General features: G+C 47.0%; 1 protein-coding gene across 1 annotated transcript in view; it reads right to left on the minus strand.

The window, feature by feature from the left end:
* The window catches only part of LOC115131852 (plexin-D1), a 120,568-nt gene that overhangs the window by 6,393 nt on the left and 96,943 nt on the right, over window positions 1-17,232 (minus strand). The window contains exons 25-34 of the mRNA XM_029663888.2: window positions 13,516-13,714; window positions 13,204-13,350; window positions 12,857-13,013; window positions 12,541-12,644; window positions 11,656-11,719; window positions 10,035-10,069; window positions 5,584-5,688; window positions 5,102-5,265; window positions 4,852-4,999; window positions 1,617-1,757 (exon numbers count right to left, since the gene is read on the minus strand). Of these exons, the coding sequence (XP_029519748.1) occupies window positions 1,617-1,757; window positions 4,852-4,999; window positions 5,102-5,265; window positions 5,584-5,688; window positions 10,035-10,069; window positions 11,656-11,719; window positions 12,541-12,644; window positions 12,857-13,013; window positions 13,204-13,350; window positions 13,516-13,714 (1,264 nt within the window). The remainder of the gene's footprint in view (window positions 1-1,616; window positions 1,758-4,851; window positions 5,000-5,101; window positions 5,266-5,583; window positions 5,689-10,034; window positions 10,070-11,655; window positions 11,720-12,540; window positions 12,645-12,856; window positions 13,014-13,203; window positions 13,351-13,515; window positions 13,715-17,232) is intronic.

A 17,232-nucleotide genomic window follows, 5' to 3' on the forward strand; every position in this document is an offset into this window, starting at 1 on the left:
ACTATTTTCTACATTGTAGAATAGTAGTGAAGACATCAAAACTATGAAATCACACACATGGAATCATGTAGTAACCCAAAAAAGTGTTAAACAAATCAAAATATATTTTATATTTGAGATATTACAAATAGCCACCCTTTGTCTTGATGACAGCTTTGCACTCTTAGCATTCTCTCAACCAGCTTCAAGAGGGAGGTACCTGGAATGAGCTTCAAATAACAGGTGTATCTTGTTAAAAGTTGATTTGTCAAATTTCTTTCCTTCATTTGAGCCAATCACCTGTGTTGTGACTAGGTAGGGTGGTATACCAAGTCCATATTATGGCAAGAACAGCTAAAATAAGCAAAGACAAATAATAGTCCATCATTACTTTAAGACATGAAGGTCAGTGAATAGGGAACATTTCAAGAATTTTGAAAGTTCCTTCAACTGCAGTCGCAAAAACCATCAAGCGCTCAGATGAAACTGTCTCTCATGAGGACCGTCACAGGAAAGACCCAGAGTTACCTGTGCAGCAGAGGATAAGTTCATTAGAGTTAACTGCACTTCAGATTGCAGCCTAAATAATGCTTCACAGAGTTCAAGTAACAAACATATCTCAACATCAACTTTTCAGAGGAGACTGTGTGAATCAGGCCTTCATGGTCAAATTGCTGCAAAGAAACCACTACTAAAGGACACCAATAAGAAGAGATTTGCTTGGGCCAAGAAACACGAGCAATGGACATTAGACCGGTGGAAAGCTGTCCTTTGGTCTGATGAGTCCAAATGTGAGATGTTTTGGTTCAAACTGCTGTGTCTTTGTGAGACGCAGAGTAGGTGAACAGATGACCTCCGCATGTGTGGTCCCCAACGTGAAGCATGGAGGAGGAGGTGTGATGGTGTGCGGGTGCTTTGCTGGTGACACTGTCAGTGATTTATTTAGAATTCAAGGCACACTTAACCAGTATGGCTACCACAGCATTCTGCAGCGATATGCCATGCCATCTGGTTTGCGCTTAGTGGGACTATCACTTGTTTTTCAACAGGACAATGACCCAAAACACACCTCTAGACTGTGTAAGGGCTATTTGAGCAAGACGGAGAGTGATGGAGTGCTGCATCAGATGACCTCGCCACCACAATCACCTGACCTCAACCCAATTAAGATGTTTTTGGATGAGTTGGACCGCAGAGAAAGAAAAGCAGCCAACAAGTGCTCAGCATATGTGTAGAACTCCTTCAAGACTGTTGGAAAAGCATTCCTCATGAAGCTGGTTGAGAGAATGCCAAGAGTGTACAAAGCTATTGAGGCAAAAGGGGGGCTACTTTGAAGAATCTCCCATATAAAATATATTTTACTACATGATTCCATATGTATTATGTCATGGTTTTGATGTCTTCACCATTATTCTACAATGTAGAACATAGTAAAAATAAAGAAAAACCCTTGAATGAGTAGGTGTGACCAAACTTTCGACTGGTAGTGTAAATCCGTTAAACAAAAGAAATTCAAAGAGTAATACATGAATTAACAGTGTAGCATCGTTGAATGCAGTGACAGTCTGCCACCAAGGATAACAAATTAAAATCAATCAATCAATCATATATTGATCTGTCACTCCTCGCTCTCTCACCCGTGACTCCTCGGCCAAGTGGGCGTTCATCTCCTGCTCGCTCAGTGGCGCCATCTCCTGGATCTGCTTGTAGTAGCACTGCACCCTCTTTTTGTACTCTGGGATCTCCTTGGCATACAGCAGCTTGTTGGTGGGAGAGTCCTGAAACAAGACACAGGCCTATTTAGTCAAAGTAACCTCTATGGAGCTTTTAGTAATTAACCAAACTAGTTCTGTCCTTTACCACTCTCCTGACCACGACCAGTATGTAATAAACCACAGCCTGTGTTTGGTTGTCAGATTGTTTTCAGTATGACAGTGCTCAGTCCAGTGTATGGTGAGTGTGGTCTATGGTCAGTGAGTTGTTAATGAGACTGTGGGCAGCATGGTCTGTGGTCATAATGTAGTTGGTCTATGGTTGGTCTACGGTCATAGTGAGTGATTGGTGTTATCAGTGTGTGAGTATGTCAGCACCTCCTTGTGCTGAGACAAAGAAGGGAGGGCCCAGGGTTTCCTCTCCTCACAATAGGAAAGTTAAACAAGCCATATCCACAGCCACAGAGAACCAGGCCAGACATAACAACCCTTCATTCTACTTACATCTGCTACTTCTCCAAGTTACTGACAGCATTTACAATGGTACTGAAAGCATTATTCAATCACTAAGGTACACATACAAGGTATTGGGTTGAGCTGAGCATACAGATATGTAGGCTATGCATTTGCGTGTGTGTGTGTGGTATCGGAGCTAGGAAGACTCCAGCCACTGCCCCTCCTCCTGATAGGGATCCCTCTCTTCCTGTCCACAAGGTCATTTCATTTCCTGTGGTTCCTCCATCTGCCTGACGACCCCCCTTGACCCCTAATAACCGCCCACACCCCCTCCATCCCTACTGTATGTCTGCAGGCCACCAGATAAGGCTTTCGTGGAAGCAGCTTCGTTTCCAAGCCCCCTCTCACTCCTGCAGAGCGATATCCTGTCCTCTGACCGCTACACACGCACACTTGTGTATTATACTTGTGAGGACTTTTTGGGGATTCCCATTCAAAGTCCTATTTATACCCTAAACCTGACCCTAACCCAGGTTTTGTCATACTCGGTCCTTTTGGTTTTTGCCCTAGCACTACACAACTGATTCAAATAATCAACTAATTATCAAGCTTTGGTCATTTGAATCAGCGTTAGTTAGTGTTAGGGAAAAAAAACTAAATGTGCACACCTTGGGTCCCGTGGACCGAGTTTGGGAAACGCTGCCCTAACCCTAGTTCTAAACCTAACCCGTAAGCCTAAAATAGTCTTTTTCTTTTTAGGACTGGCCAAATGTCCGATGAGCATCGGGATGTGAGCATCTAGATGTTTTTACGGTGTGTTTCTTTGTTTGTGTGTGCGTTCATCCACCTCTGGCCTGCTCGCCTCCCTACCAGCCGCTCAGCCGAGTCAAAACTGTTCGCTGCTCTGGCCCCCCAATGGTGGAACAAACTCCCTCACGACGCCAGGACAGCGGAGTCAATCACCACCTTCCGGAGACACCTGAAACCCCACCTCTTTAAGGAAATACCTAGGATAGGATGAAGTAATCCCTCTCACCCCCCCCCCCTTAAAAGATTTAGATGCACTACTGTTCCACTGGATGTCATAAGGTGAATGCACCAATTTGTAAGTCGCTCTGGATAAGAGCGTTTGCTAAATGACTTAAATGTAATGTAAATGTAAATGTTTCACATGCTTGAGGTGCTTGCATTGGCTCTTTGGCAATGAACAAGTGGAATAGATCAGCATTGTTTGACAAATATCTCCAGGGAGGAAGTCAGTCAGAGAGACAGGAAGCAGTGTGTATGCTAGGGGTCACAACGTCTGAGGGATGAGACTGATTTGTGGGGAGTGAGGGCACTGAAAGACACACACACACACACACACACACACACACACACACACACACACACACACACACACACACACACACACACACACACACACACACACACACACACACACACACACACACACACACACACACACACACACACACACACAATTCCTGGTGCTCATGACCTTGGTTGAGCAGACTGGGCTGAAATAACATGAGGAGAAGGTAGACAGAGCTGATGGACTGACTGGAGAAAGGAGGGGAGGGAGGTTGGCAGGGACTGGGGGAGGAAACTGGGGATTTCTGCACTCGTCTTTTCCTACTACCACTGACTTTGCTGATAACTATTTTGTTGAGGGAAAATGTACTTGTTAAGACAGTGATATGTGGTGGTCTCGCCTAGCTATCTGAAGATTCATTCAATAATTGTAAGTTACTCTGGATAAGAGCGTTTGCTGTCAAAAATGTCTTTTTTTCTGTGTAAGAGTATTTGCTGTAGGTACAGCAGTCTTGTGTATTTGTATCAGGGCCGGCTCTAGCCTTTTGGGTACCCTAAGTGAGATTTGGGTAACCAAAATTGTCTGCCTCTTGACAGTGGAGAGAAAAATTTACCCTTTAAAAGGAAATATCCAGCAATTCTACACATTATGCCAAGGAGGCGTAGAGAAAATATTGCAGTTTTAAAGGAACTCGGAACAGGAAGATTTGTTGGTAGATAAACTATTCAAAGTGGGAAAAAAAGGTCTAAACTTCCCAGAATTCTTGAAGCACCCCAGGATTCCGACAATGAGTCGTTTGTGTTTCCTGCAGTTTTACACATTTTGCCATGGAGTGAAGAGAACATTTTGCAATTTTATAAGAAATATCATGCAATTATACTTATTTCACCATGAGGCAGAGATATATTTTTGCAGTTTTAATGCACATTTCCTGCAATTCTACACATTTTGTCATGACATGTGTGCCCGGTCGGTATTCGGCCTTAATTACTACAAGTTTAGATAACTGGCTAGACTAACTTACAATCTAAAAGTTGTTAGCTGACATGGCTAATTGAGTGACTGTCAAAAAAAGAGAAAATCTGCTGATACACAACCAAATTTACAATTTACAACTTATATATTCTACTATTATAACTCTCAACAGTAAGTTGAGACCCCGACTGAGTTCCAAAGAACTGTGTGGGGGGGGGGGGGGGGCGCTAGCGGCCGGGGGCCCTAAGCGACTGCTGATATGTAACCTTGTCTATGAGTGTGTGTTTACCTAGCAGTGAATATGTTTATGTGTGTATGCATGTTTATGTGTACTGTATTACATGTGTAGTGTACTGTATCACATGTACCATAAAAGTGTGTGCAATGCATGTGTGAAGTGTTTTTGTGTCTCACCTTGCCCAGCTGCAGGTCTGAAATGGAGCAGGCGTCTATGAAGGCCTGGGCGATGACAGACAGACATGCGTCCATGTGATCCGTCTTATCAATGTCAAACACAAACTGAGGGTTCTTCAGGATGTTCACCCAGAAACGCAAAGGTAAACTAAGGAGATGGGAAAACATTCTGTGAGCTTCAGAAAACATTTAGCATTAGAGGTACTATAGAATTGATGAGTAGATGATCCGATGTATCTAGTTCCCCTACCTGTTGGTCTTCCAGATGTGCAGGGTGTCGGGGTCGGTGATGCCCCTCTTGTCCGCCTGCTCCTCCAGGAAGTCAAAAAAGTATTTGATGGCCAGTGGGGGACGTTCTGCAGGAATACTGAGGATGGCCTGGAAAAGGTCGTCCAGGAACTTCTGCAATGTTCCCTACGGAATCACAACACAGATGGGATCAGACACAGAACCAGAACTGGGATCAAGATGGATTGTTTGGAATTCCAGGATGATGTCACTGTAAATAGAACTGTTAATGGGATGATTCATAATGATTAAGGAGTGATGCCTCTGGTTTAGCCAGCTACTCTGATTGTCATGCCAAACTGTTTAGGCTCACGATTGGACATGATAAGGAGTTGGCGAGCTGAAGCAGTAACAGACCCAAACTAGGCTGGCACTGCTTTCTGTCACAGCATTGTAGACTGCAAATCGTTCAAGATGGCTGTCATGTATTTTTTATTTTCTGACCTTGGTGGAGAGGAGGCGTGTCAGGTAGATCTCAGGGAGGACCTTCTTACGGTGACTCTGTCTGTGGGACTTCTTATTCTCAAACAGCTCATCATGAGGCAGGACCTAGATGGGCAGGGGGCAGAGATTAGAGGTCGGGGTACAAAATCATCCATTCAGCACCATGGGAAATTACCTCATTCTAAACGGGAATCTACTGTACTGTAGGTGTGACTAACTTTTGACAGGGAGATTAAATTAGAATTTTTTGTGTTATTTTTGGAAAGTTTCAGTTAATACGTCTTCCATTTCAAAAGGTTTCTCTTATTCTTGCCTCATGAATATGACCCAGGAATCACAGTGGGGATTTATGAGGTATGACTAAAATGATGTCACTTTATGAAATACTGCAAGTTGGAAAAGTCTGGAAAAGTCTTACGCAGTACCAGTATCATGTGACATGCTCCTACAGGTCTTAGCTAGGACAGGGCTATGGAGCTGGGGCAGAAAGACACTGGCGTTTGTCCTCTACTGAGCCTGTCAACAAGCTCCAGTCCAGGCCAGCACACCATAATATGAAGTCCTACAACAAACAACTGCACACTAAAAATGACTGAAGCAAGAACTCATGTCAAACCCAAAGTCATATCTGAGTTTTTTTCAATGGCTAATGTGCTATTAGCGCTGTCATGTCCTTGCTCCAGCTTTTCTACAAGCACACGCACACTCAAATTCTTACGAAAGTATGTAGTCAGATGCATTGCTCAGGCCTTCACTGTGTCTGTCTGAGTTAAATTGAGCTCTCTCTGAGACCAATGGGGCCGATGACAGAAGTACTTATAATAGAACTTTCGCATTCCGGTCGCATTCCGCGTCGCTCCACAGGTAGTATCACTTTTTCATTTCATTTCATTACAGTCCCAACGGTGTGATTTGTTTGATCGTAGCTAGCTACATAGCTAGCTACATAGCCGTCTTTGTTTCAAAGATAATTGTGTAGTCTAGAGCGATTTTCTAGGTTAGCTAGCCAGCTATTGTCGTTCTCCTAACGCAACGTAACGTAACCAACACTGCTAGCTAGCCAGCTAGCTCCCGATAAGCAGCATTGTAGAAACTTCACACTCAACGGTACGACTTGATTAGGGTAGTGTCAACAACGCAGCTAGCCTACCCCAGCAGTACTCTATCATTTTAATCATTTTAGTCAATTAGATTCTTGCTACGTAAGCTTAACTTTCTGAACATTCGAGACGTGTAGTCCACTTGTCATTCCAATCTCCTCTGCATTAGCGTAGCCTCTTCTCTAGCCTGTCAACTATGTGTCTGTCTATCCCTGTTCTCTCCTCTCTGCACAGACCATACAAACGCTCCACACCGCATGGCCGCAGCCACCCTAATCTGGTGGTCCCAGCGCGCACGACCCACGTGGAGTTCCAGGTCTCCGGTAGCCTCTGGAACTGCCGATCTGCGGCCAACAAGGCAGAGTTCATCTCAGCCTATGCCTCCCTCCAGTCCTCGACTTCTTGGCTCTGACGGAAACATGGATCACCACAGACAACACCGCTACTCCTACTGCTCTCTCTTCGTCCGCCCACGTGCTCTCGCACACCCCGAGAGCTTCTGGTCAGCGGGGTGGTGGCACCGGGATCCTCATCTCTCCCAAGTGGTCATTCTCTCTTTCTCCCCTTACCCATCTGTCTATCGCCTCCTTTGAATTCCATGCTGTCACAGTTACCAGCCCTTTCAAGCTTAACATCCTTATCATTTATCGCCCTCCAGGTTCCCTCGGAGAGTTCATCAATGAGCTTGATGCCTTGATAAGCTCCTTTCCTGAGGACGGCTCACCTCTCACAGTTCTGGGCGACTTTAACCTCCCCACGTCTACCTTTGACTCATTCCTCTCTGCCTCCTTCTTTCCACTCCTCTCCTCTTTTGACCTCACCCTCTCACCTTCCCCCTACTCACAAGGCAGGCAATACGCTCGACCTCATCTTTACTAGATGCTGTTCCTCCACTAACCTCATTGCAACTCCCCTCCAAGTCTCCGACCACTACCTTGTATCCTTTTCCCTCTCGCTCTCATCCAACACTTCCCACACTGCCCCTACTCGGATGGTATCGCGCCGTCCCAACCTTCGCTCTCTCTCCCCCGCTACTCTCTCCTCTTCCATCCTATCATCTCTTCCCTCTGCTCAAACCTTCTCCAACCTATCTCCTGATTCTGCCTCCTCAACCCTCCTCTCCTCCCTTTCTGCATCCTTTGACTCTCTATGTCCCTATCCTCCAGGCCGGCTCGGTCCTCCCCTCCCGCTCCGTGGCTCGACGACTCATTGCGAGCTCACAGAACAGGGCTCCGGGCAGCCGAGCGGAAATGGAGGAAAACTCGCCTCCCTGCGGACCTGACATCCTTTCACTCCCTCCTCTCTACATTTTCCTCTTCTCTCTCTGCTGCTAAAGCCACTTTCTACCACTCTAAATTCCAAGCATCTGCCTCTAACCCTAGGAAGCTCTTTGCCACCTTCTCCTCCCTCTTGAATCCTCCTCCCCCTCCCCCCCCCCTCCCTCTCTGCAGATGACTTCGTCAACCATTTTGAAAAGAAGGTCGACGACATCCGATCCTCGTTTGCTAAGTCAAACGACACCGCTGGTTCTGCTCACACTGCCCTACCCTGTGCTCTGACCTCTTTCTCCCCTCTCTCTCCAGATGACATCTCGCGTCTTGTGACGGCCGGCCGCCCAACAACCTGCCCGCTTGACCCTATCCCCTCCTCTCTTCTCCAGACCATCTCCGGTGACCTTCTCCCTTACCTCACCTCGCTCATCAACTCATCCCTGACTGCTGGCTCACGTCCCTCCCGTCTTCAAGAGAGCGAGAGTTGCACCCCTTCTGAAAAAACCTACACTCGATCCCTCCGATGTCAACAACTACAGACCAGTATCCCTTCTTTCTTTTCTCTCCAAAACTCTTGAACGTGCCGTCCTTGGCCAGCTCTCCCGCTATCTCTCTCAGAATTACCTTCTTGATCCAAATCAGTCAGGTTTCAAGACTAGTCATTCAACTGAGACTGCTCTTCTCTGTATCACGGAGGCGCTCCGCACTGCTAAAGCTAACTCTCTCTCCTCTGCTCTCATCCTTCTAGACCTATCGGCTGCCTTCGATACTGTGAACCATCAGATCCTCCTCTCCACCCTCTCCGAGTTGGGCATCTCCGGCGCGGCCCACGCTTGGATTGCGTCCTACCTGACAGGTCGCTCCTACCAGGTGGCGTGGCGAGAATCCGTCTCCTCACCACGTGCTCTCACCACTGGTGTCCCCCAGGGCTCTGTTCTAGGCCCTCTCCTATTCTCGCTATACACCAAGTCACTTGGCTCTGTCATAACCTCACATGGTCTCTCCTATCATTGCTATGCAGACGACACACAATTAATTTTCTCCTTTCCCCCTTCTGACGACCAGGTGGCGAATCGCATCTCTGCATGTCTGGCAGACATATCAGTGTGGATGACGGATCATCACCTCGGCAAGACGGAGCTGCTCTTCCTCCCGGGGAAGGACTGCCCGTTCCATGATCTCGCCATCACGGTTGACAACTCCATTGTGTCCTCGTCCCAGAGCGCTAAGAACCTTGGCGTGATCCTGGACAACACCCTGTCGTTCTCAAATAACATCAAGGCGGTGGCCCGTTCCTGTAGGTTCATGCTCTACAACATCCGCAGAGTACGACCCTGCCTCACACAGGAAGCGGCGCAGGTCCTAATCCAGGCACTTGTCATCTCCCGTCTGGATTACTGCAACTCGCTGTTGGCTGGGCTCCCTGCCTGTGCCATTAAACCCCTACAACTCATCCAGAACGCCGCAGCCCGTCTGGTGTTCAACCTTCCCAAGTTCTCTCACGTCACCCCGCTCCTCCGCTCTCTCCACTGGCTTCCAGTTGAAGCTCGCATCCGCTACAAGACCATGGTGCTTGCCTACGGAGCTGTGAGGGGAACGGCACCTCACTACCTCCAGGCTCTGATCAGGCCCTACACCCAAACAAGGGCACTGCGTTCATCCACCTCTGGCCTGCTCGCCTCCCTACCACTGAGGAAGTACAGTTCCCGCTCAGCCCAGTCAAAACTGTTCGCTGCTCTGGCCCCCAATGGTGGAACAAACTCCCTCACGACGCCAGGACAGCGGAGTCAATCACCACCTTCCGGAGACACCTGAAACCCCACCTCTTTAAGGAATACCTAGGATAGGATAAAGTAATCCTTCTCCCCTCCCCCCTTAAAAGACCTAGATGCACTATTGTAAAGTGGCTGTTCCACTGGATGTCATAAGGTGAAAGCACCAATTTGTAAGTCGCTCTGGATAAGAGCGTCTGCTAAATGACTTAAATGTAAATGTAAATGTAGAAGGAACGGGGTCAATAGGGGTGAATGAGAAAGCTCTCTGTCCATGTGTGTGTGTGAGTGAGTGTGTCTGTACTTACCAAATGGACATATTTCTCTGTGTCCAAGTCTTTGGCTGCAGAGGGAGAGAAAAAACAGAACAAAACAATCAGAAATCAGAGGAGAGAGAGAGAGAAAGAGGCAGTTTGAAAAAAAGAAGATTGGAGGAGGGAAGGCGAGTGAAAGAGAGTATGTAAAGAGCCAACGATTCAGGTGGATTGGGAGCTGAGTGAAAAAAAGAAAGATGAGTGAAAGAATGAGGGAGAAAAGCTGAAGAGAAACAGACAGAGTTTGTGATTGGTGCTGGAGCCAGTCTAATGAGTTTACAAAGCTCAGGCACACACACACAACCCCCCCCCCCCCATGGTGACTGTGCTCTCATTACTCCAGGCCTAGCTTTGTCTGGCAGACAGGTTTAAGCCCCGGTCCCAGTCCAGACCCTCTGAGGTGATCACAGAAAGGGGTAAATGTGTTTTACATTAGCCAGGGTTTACTTCACATCCATTTAGCCTGTTTCTGGCCCAATATGACTGAGAGGAGAGGCCCTAATCATTAGGGTGGACAGAGCGGGTCTGTCAGAACTAAGATCTGTTCTGGGTGAGGTTAGCAGACCCTCCCAAATGTTGACGTCACAGTAGAGAATCATCTGGTACAGGGAACACTCCCCCTCCTGTTTCATCTGGGGCTAGATATCTGATCATGCTTATGGCTACTGGACATCAACCATGCTGTAGAAAGGTCTAAATGTCTGGTTGGCCCTGTTCGGGGGTATAGTCGGACGGGGCCACAGTGTCTCCCGACCCCTCCTGTCTCAGCCTCCAGTAATTATGCTGCAATAGTTCATGTGTTGGGGGGCTAGGGTCAGTCTGTTATATCTGGAGTATTTCTCCGGTCTTATCCGGTGTCCTGTGTGAATTTAAGTATGCTCCCTTTAATTCTCTCTCTCTCTGATGACCTGAGCCCTAGGACCATGCCTCAGGACTACCTGGCCTGATGACTCCTTGCTGTCTCCAGTCCACCTGGTCGTGCTGCTGCTCCAGTTTCAACTGTTCTGCCTGTGGCTATGGAACCCTGACCTGTTCACCGGATGTGCTACCTGTCCCAGACCTGCTGTTTTCGACTCGCTCGCTCTATCGCACCTGCTGTCTCTAACTCTGAATGATCGACTATGAAAAGCCAACTGACATTTACTCCTGAGGTGCTGACCTGTTGCACCCTCTACAATCACTGTGATTATTATTATTATTTCCTGCTGGTCATGTATGAACATCTTGGCCATGTTCTGTTCCCTTTCTAGGGAGTTTTTCCTAGCCACCGTGCTTCTACATCTGCATTGCTTGCTGTTTGGGGTTTTAGGCTGGGTTTCTGTACAGCACTTTGAGATATCAGCTGATGTAAAAAGGGCTTCATAAATACATCTGATTGATTTATTGATTGATGTACTGTGTGTGTGCGTGCATCCGTGTGTGATTGATTAAGCGAGACTGCTACAGCGTGTTTTATGGCGGGAAATGTATGTATGTCGGTGGTTTGATGTGTGAGTGTGTGTAATATGCTCAGGATGAAGTGAGTGTGGGTGGTTTTATCATAATAAAGTTTCTATTTTTCTGAGCATGTAGGAGTGTGTGACAAGGTGACAGAGAGTGTGTGTGTGTGACCTACCTCTCCCCAGGGTGTTGTCTCTCTTGTCTTTCATGCTCATGGCGAACGACGCCCCCTCTGGGATCTGTGGGAGGGTTCAGAGGTCACAGGGACAGGGGTGAGAGGGGGAGCACTGAGAACTGGATCATTATCTGCTGCCTCAGGGTATGTGTGTGTGTTCGGGTGTGTGTGTGAGTCTGAAGTGGCAGGGTGGCTCCAGGGGGGCTCCAGGAGGGTTCCAGGGGGGCTCCAGGGGGCTCGCTGGGCTCATTAAAGTCAACACAGGGAAATGGATTGAACAGCCTTGCCAGTGAACCGAGACTGTTAGTACACACTGTGCCTCACTGCCTTCACAACTCAGCACTAACTTAACAGAGCACGTAACAGCACTGGTAACAGGGCAAAGGTTATAGGTCACCACCCGACTGTTTACACACACAAATACACTCAGACACACAGAATTACTCTGACACATTACAAACATGACAAGACACTAGAAAATGCCAAGACCTCCAATTATTTTTTTTACACCAAGACAAACACACAAATACCCACCACAGACAATGACAGATACAAATAAAAACAGAAATCACACAAAAACATACAACATGTGTATGATGACATAAACAAACACACAGTCACAGAGGGGCACCACACACACATACTGTATCGACACCCATCTGTATGCAAACACAGATAAACAGAATGTGGCACTCCTTGGGCAGTCAACATTTACAGTGACTTCTCACCCTCACCTCTCTGTTACTTCCACCCTTGCCGTGAGTGTGTTAATGTCAGGGAAAACACACAGACACAGGGGACACACACCACGCACAACCTCACTTATGCATCCACTCACGCAGGCACAGGTGAGTTGGTGTGTGTGTTGTGGGAGCAGAGCCTTGCCTGGTAATGCGTGACTGTGTTGAGTTTCTTCCTGCCATCCTCCATCACTGAAGTGTTATCCAGGTCCTGGAGGATCCTGCTGTTACTGCCAGACGCAAACCATTCTACAGCACAGCAGAGAGGGGGGAAAAAGGGAGAGAGGGATGAGGAAAGGGACAATGATGTTATAAATGTTCAAATGCATTTGGCCATCTATTGTATAAGCTTCATATCAGTTGTGCTACAAAGCAAGAGTTGATCAGGAGATGATCTTTCAAAAAATGTATTTCTCAATCAATCTAAATAAAGGAAGGAGAATAAAATACAGTTCTCTCACCCAGGTCTACGTCCTCTGCCTGGGGCCACTGCGAGAAGGGCAGGTTCTTATAGAAGGCATCTAGAATCTTATCCTTCACCTGGCAGATGGTGTCTGTGTTCATCACCCTCACGGCCAGAGAGTCCATCCCACAGCCCTGGAACGAGACGTTGATGTTCTGGACACAAAGAGAGGGAGGACATTAAGAGTAGACAGGGTAGGTCACTATTTAATTAGGACATTATAAACAGGATTATATAGAGGTGAATGATTGACACATGATACATGCATACAGCAAGACATTTAGATTTTTTATTAACCAATCAGTGGTCAGTATATGAAATCAGCATTGCGTTGTTGTGACTGACCTGTGGCTTGGCCTCAATGTTCTCTCTGAGCAGCCACTCCTCGTTAAGGGTGTACCGGGCCTTCCCTGTGATGGCGTCTATAGAACCCTTGTTGATCTGCTGCTTGATGGCACACAGTAGCAGGAAGAAGGGCTCGCCCACTGTCTCCTGAAGAAAACATCACAGTAACATGTTAAAAACGTAACAGATAGCTTTGAGAACCGAGGGATGATGTTTCTCAGTAAGGGGTTCAACTACATTGACAGTGTTGATCATGATTTGATAAAAAGGTCAAGGTGAATCTCGTATTTTATCCCGCCATCCTTCCCACACCTTGAGGTAGCTGTACATGCAGATAGACATCCAGTTGGTGAGCATCTTCTCCACCACAGACTCTGTGCGTCGCAGCATCAGCTTGGGGTTCTTGGCGGCCGAGGCGTCGATCAGGTCCACCAGCAGATCCTTCATAATGCTGGTGTAGTACTCCAGTTTACCATGGAGGGCGATAGTGAGCAAGGACGCCAGGCTACACCTGAGGAAAGAGAGACAAAATAAAAACACCAAAATGTGTATGAGAACAGAGTACAGAGACATACCCAATTCATGCAAGAGGATTTACTCCCCGCACCTGAGAACACACAGAGTTATGTAGTTCAGAAAGGAAATACCACTTGTACATTTAACCATTTATTAGAAAAGATAACCATGCATAGTATTGGCATTAGCAAGAGACACCAGCGCATGTGTGCGTGTGACATCTGGCATTGAGGAAGCATGTGTAGAACTGGTCAACTTCAATAGACCGCATGTAAGTAGAGTGTCAATACATTTGGTGTAATATCAGCTGATGCCACCACACTGGGGTTTCCCTTCTGAACTGGCTCCGCTTTATTTATGAGGTGATTTGCATAACAAAGAGCCTTTCATCCAGGAGACCAGGTAGGGGAAATATTATAGCTGCTGTGTTGCTTAGCCTGGAGAGGGAGGGAAGTGGTTTGGTCTCAGGTAACCTAATGTAGCAGGAGTAAAATAAATGCCTGAGTTCCTAAATCCAGTTTTCAGCAGAAAAGTAAGCTAGGTTGAAGATATCCCTGAGAATTGGATGCATCCGGTTGTTGGCAACTACGCTAAGGGTGGGACTCGGGAATATCCCAGTTCTTTGAAGAGCCTTCAGAACAACATTGTTTTTACACAGATATGCTGAGGTGTTGTATGGAGCTGTCATATTCTACACATAAACACTTTGAACTGGGAAGAGGTGGATACATAGGATCATTAGTTAGGGTCCGATTCCGACTTAGGAAATTACGCCTTTCTTACACAAAGTGTTTGACAATGGTCCAGTCATTGTAAAGCGTGCACCAGGCTCCAGATTTACCTGCTATGTGTGGTCTCCTCGTTATGGCGAACGTGACAGAATAACCCACCATAAAGTTCTGGCCTGGTTTAGATCTTATCTGTCGGAAAGATATCAGTTTGTCTCTGTGAATGGTTTGTCCTCTGACAAATCAACTGTAAATTTCGGTGTTCCTCAAAGGTTCCGTTTTAGGACCACTATTGTTTTCACTATATATTTTACCTCTTGGGGATGTTATTCGAAAACATAATGTTAACTTTCACTGCTATGCGGATGACACACAGCTGTACATTTCAATGAAACATGGTGAAGCCCCAAAATTGCCCTTGCTAGAAGCATGTGTTTCAGACATAAGGAAGTGGATGGCTGCAAACTTTCTACTTTTAAACTCGGACAAAACAGAGATGCTTGTTCTAGGTCCCAAGAAACAAAGAGATCTTCTGTTGAATCTGACAATTAATCTTAATGGTTGTACAGTCTTCTCAAATAAAACTGTGAAGGACCTCGGCGTTACTCTGGACCCTGATCTCTCTTTTGAAGAACATATCAAGACCATTTCAAGGACAGCTTTTTTCCATCTACGTAACATTGCAAAAATCTGAAACTTTCTGTCCAAAAATGATGCAGAAAAATTCATCCATGCTTTTATCACTTCTAGGTTAGACTACTGCAATGCTCTACTTTCCGGCTACCCAGATAAAGCACTAAATAAACTTCAGTTAGTGCTAAATACGGCTGCTAGAATCCTGACTAGAACCAAAAAATGTGATCATATTACTCCAGTGCTACCCTCTCTACACTGGCTTCCTGTCAAAGCAAGGGCTGATTTCAAGGTTTTACTGCTAACCTACAAAGCATTACATGGGCTTGCTCCTACCTATCTCTCTGATTTGGTCCTGCCGTACATACCTACACGTACGCTACGGTCACAAGACGCAGGCCTCCTAATTGTCCCTAGAATTTCTAAGCAAACAGCTGGAGGCAGGGCTTTCTCCTATAGAGCTCAATTTTTATGGAACGGTCTGCCTACCCATGTCAGAGACGCAAACTCGGTCTCAACCTTTAAGTCTTTACTGAAGACTCATCTCTTCAGTGGGTCATATGATTGAGTGTAGTCTGGCCCAGGAGTGGGAAGGTGAACGGAAAGGCTCTGGAGCAACGAACCGCCCTTGCTGTCTCTGCCTGGCCGGTTCCCCTCTTTCCACTGGGATTCTCTGCCTCTAACCCTATTACAGGGGCTGAGTCACTGGCTTACTTACTGGGGCTCTCTCATGCCGTCCCTGGAAGGGGTGCGTCACCTGAGTGGGTTGATTCACTGATGTGGTCATCCTGTCTGGGTTGGCACCCCCCCTTGGGTTGTGCCATGGCGGAGATCTTTGTGGGCTATACTCAGCCTTGTCTCAGGATGGTAAGTTGGTGGTTGAAGATATCCCTCTAGTGGTGTGGGGGCTGTGCTTTGGCAAAGTGGGTGGGGTTATATCCTTCCTGTTTGGCCCTGTCCGGGGGTGTCCTCGGATGGGGCCACAGTGTCTCGTGACCCCTCCTGTCTCAGCCTCCAGTATTTATGCTGCAGTAGTTTATGTGTCGGGGGGCTAGGGTCAGTTTGTTATATCTGGAGTACTTCTCCTGTCCTATTCGGTGGTGTCTTGTGTGAATCTAAGTGTGCGTTCTCTAATTCTCTCCTTCTCTCTTTCTTTCTCTCTCTCGGAGGACCTGAGCCCTAGGACCATGCCCCAGGACTACCTGACATGATGACTCCTTGCTGTCCCCAGTCCACCTGGCCGTGCTGCTGCTCCAGTTACAACTGTTCTGCCTTATTATTATTCGACCATGCTGGTCATTTATGAACATTTGAACATCTTGGCCATGTTCTGTTATAATCTCCACCCGGCACAGCCAGATGAGGACTGGCCACCCCACATAGCCTGGTTCCTCTCTTAGGTTTCTTCCTAGGTTTTGGCCTTTCTAGGGAGTTTTTCCTAGCCACCGTGCTTCTACACCTGTATTGCTTGCTGTTTGGGGTTTTAGGCTGGGTTTCTGTACAGCATTTTGAGATATCAGCTGATGTACGAAGGGCTATATAAATACATTTGATTTGATTTGATTTGATAAAAGGACCAAGCAGCGTGTTAAGGAGGAATGGACCTGGGAGGAAATTTTGGACGGAGCAGGACCTTGGACACAGGCTGAGGAGTCACCGAGGAGCAAGAGAGGACAGCAACGACGTCGGGAAGGTAGGCCACAGAAACCCCAAGATTGTTTTTGGGAGGAGGCACATGGAACAGTCGGCGAAGTTGAGGGGTGAGTCAGAGATTGTCGAGGAGTTATTGGACAGATTGGAGGAGAGTGAACGGAGGGAGATTATGAGACCTTCGAGGAGTTGTTGATTCAATTGGAGGAGAGTGAAGAGAGAGCTGTTGATTTGGCGTAGTATGCACGGCATTCGCGATGAGGAGCGTGTTGGCTGTCTGATGCCACCTGTGTCAGTTCCTCGTACTCATTCTGAAATGTGTTCAAGTTTCGGAACAATTGATGCCGGCTATACACACCAGGTCTCCAGTGTACTTTCACAACCCGGTGTGTCCTGTTCCTACTGCTCGCACTCTTCTCAAGTGCGCCTCCAGAGTCCAGGACGTCCTGTGTCTCCTTCCCGCACTCACCCTGTGGTGTGTGTCCTCATCCCGGTACCACCA

The sequence above is a fragment of the Oncorhynchus nerka genome, linkage group LG7 (genome assembly GCF_034236695.1).
Source record: "Oncorhynchus nerka isolate Pitt River linkage group LG7, Oner_Uvic_2.0, whole genome shotgun sequence".
NCBI lineage: Eukaryota > Metazoa > Chordata > Actinopteri > Salmoniformes > Salmonidae > Oncorhynchus > Oncorhynchus nerka.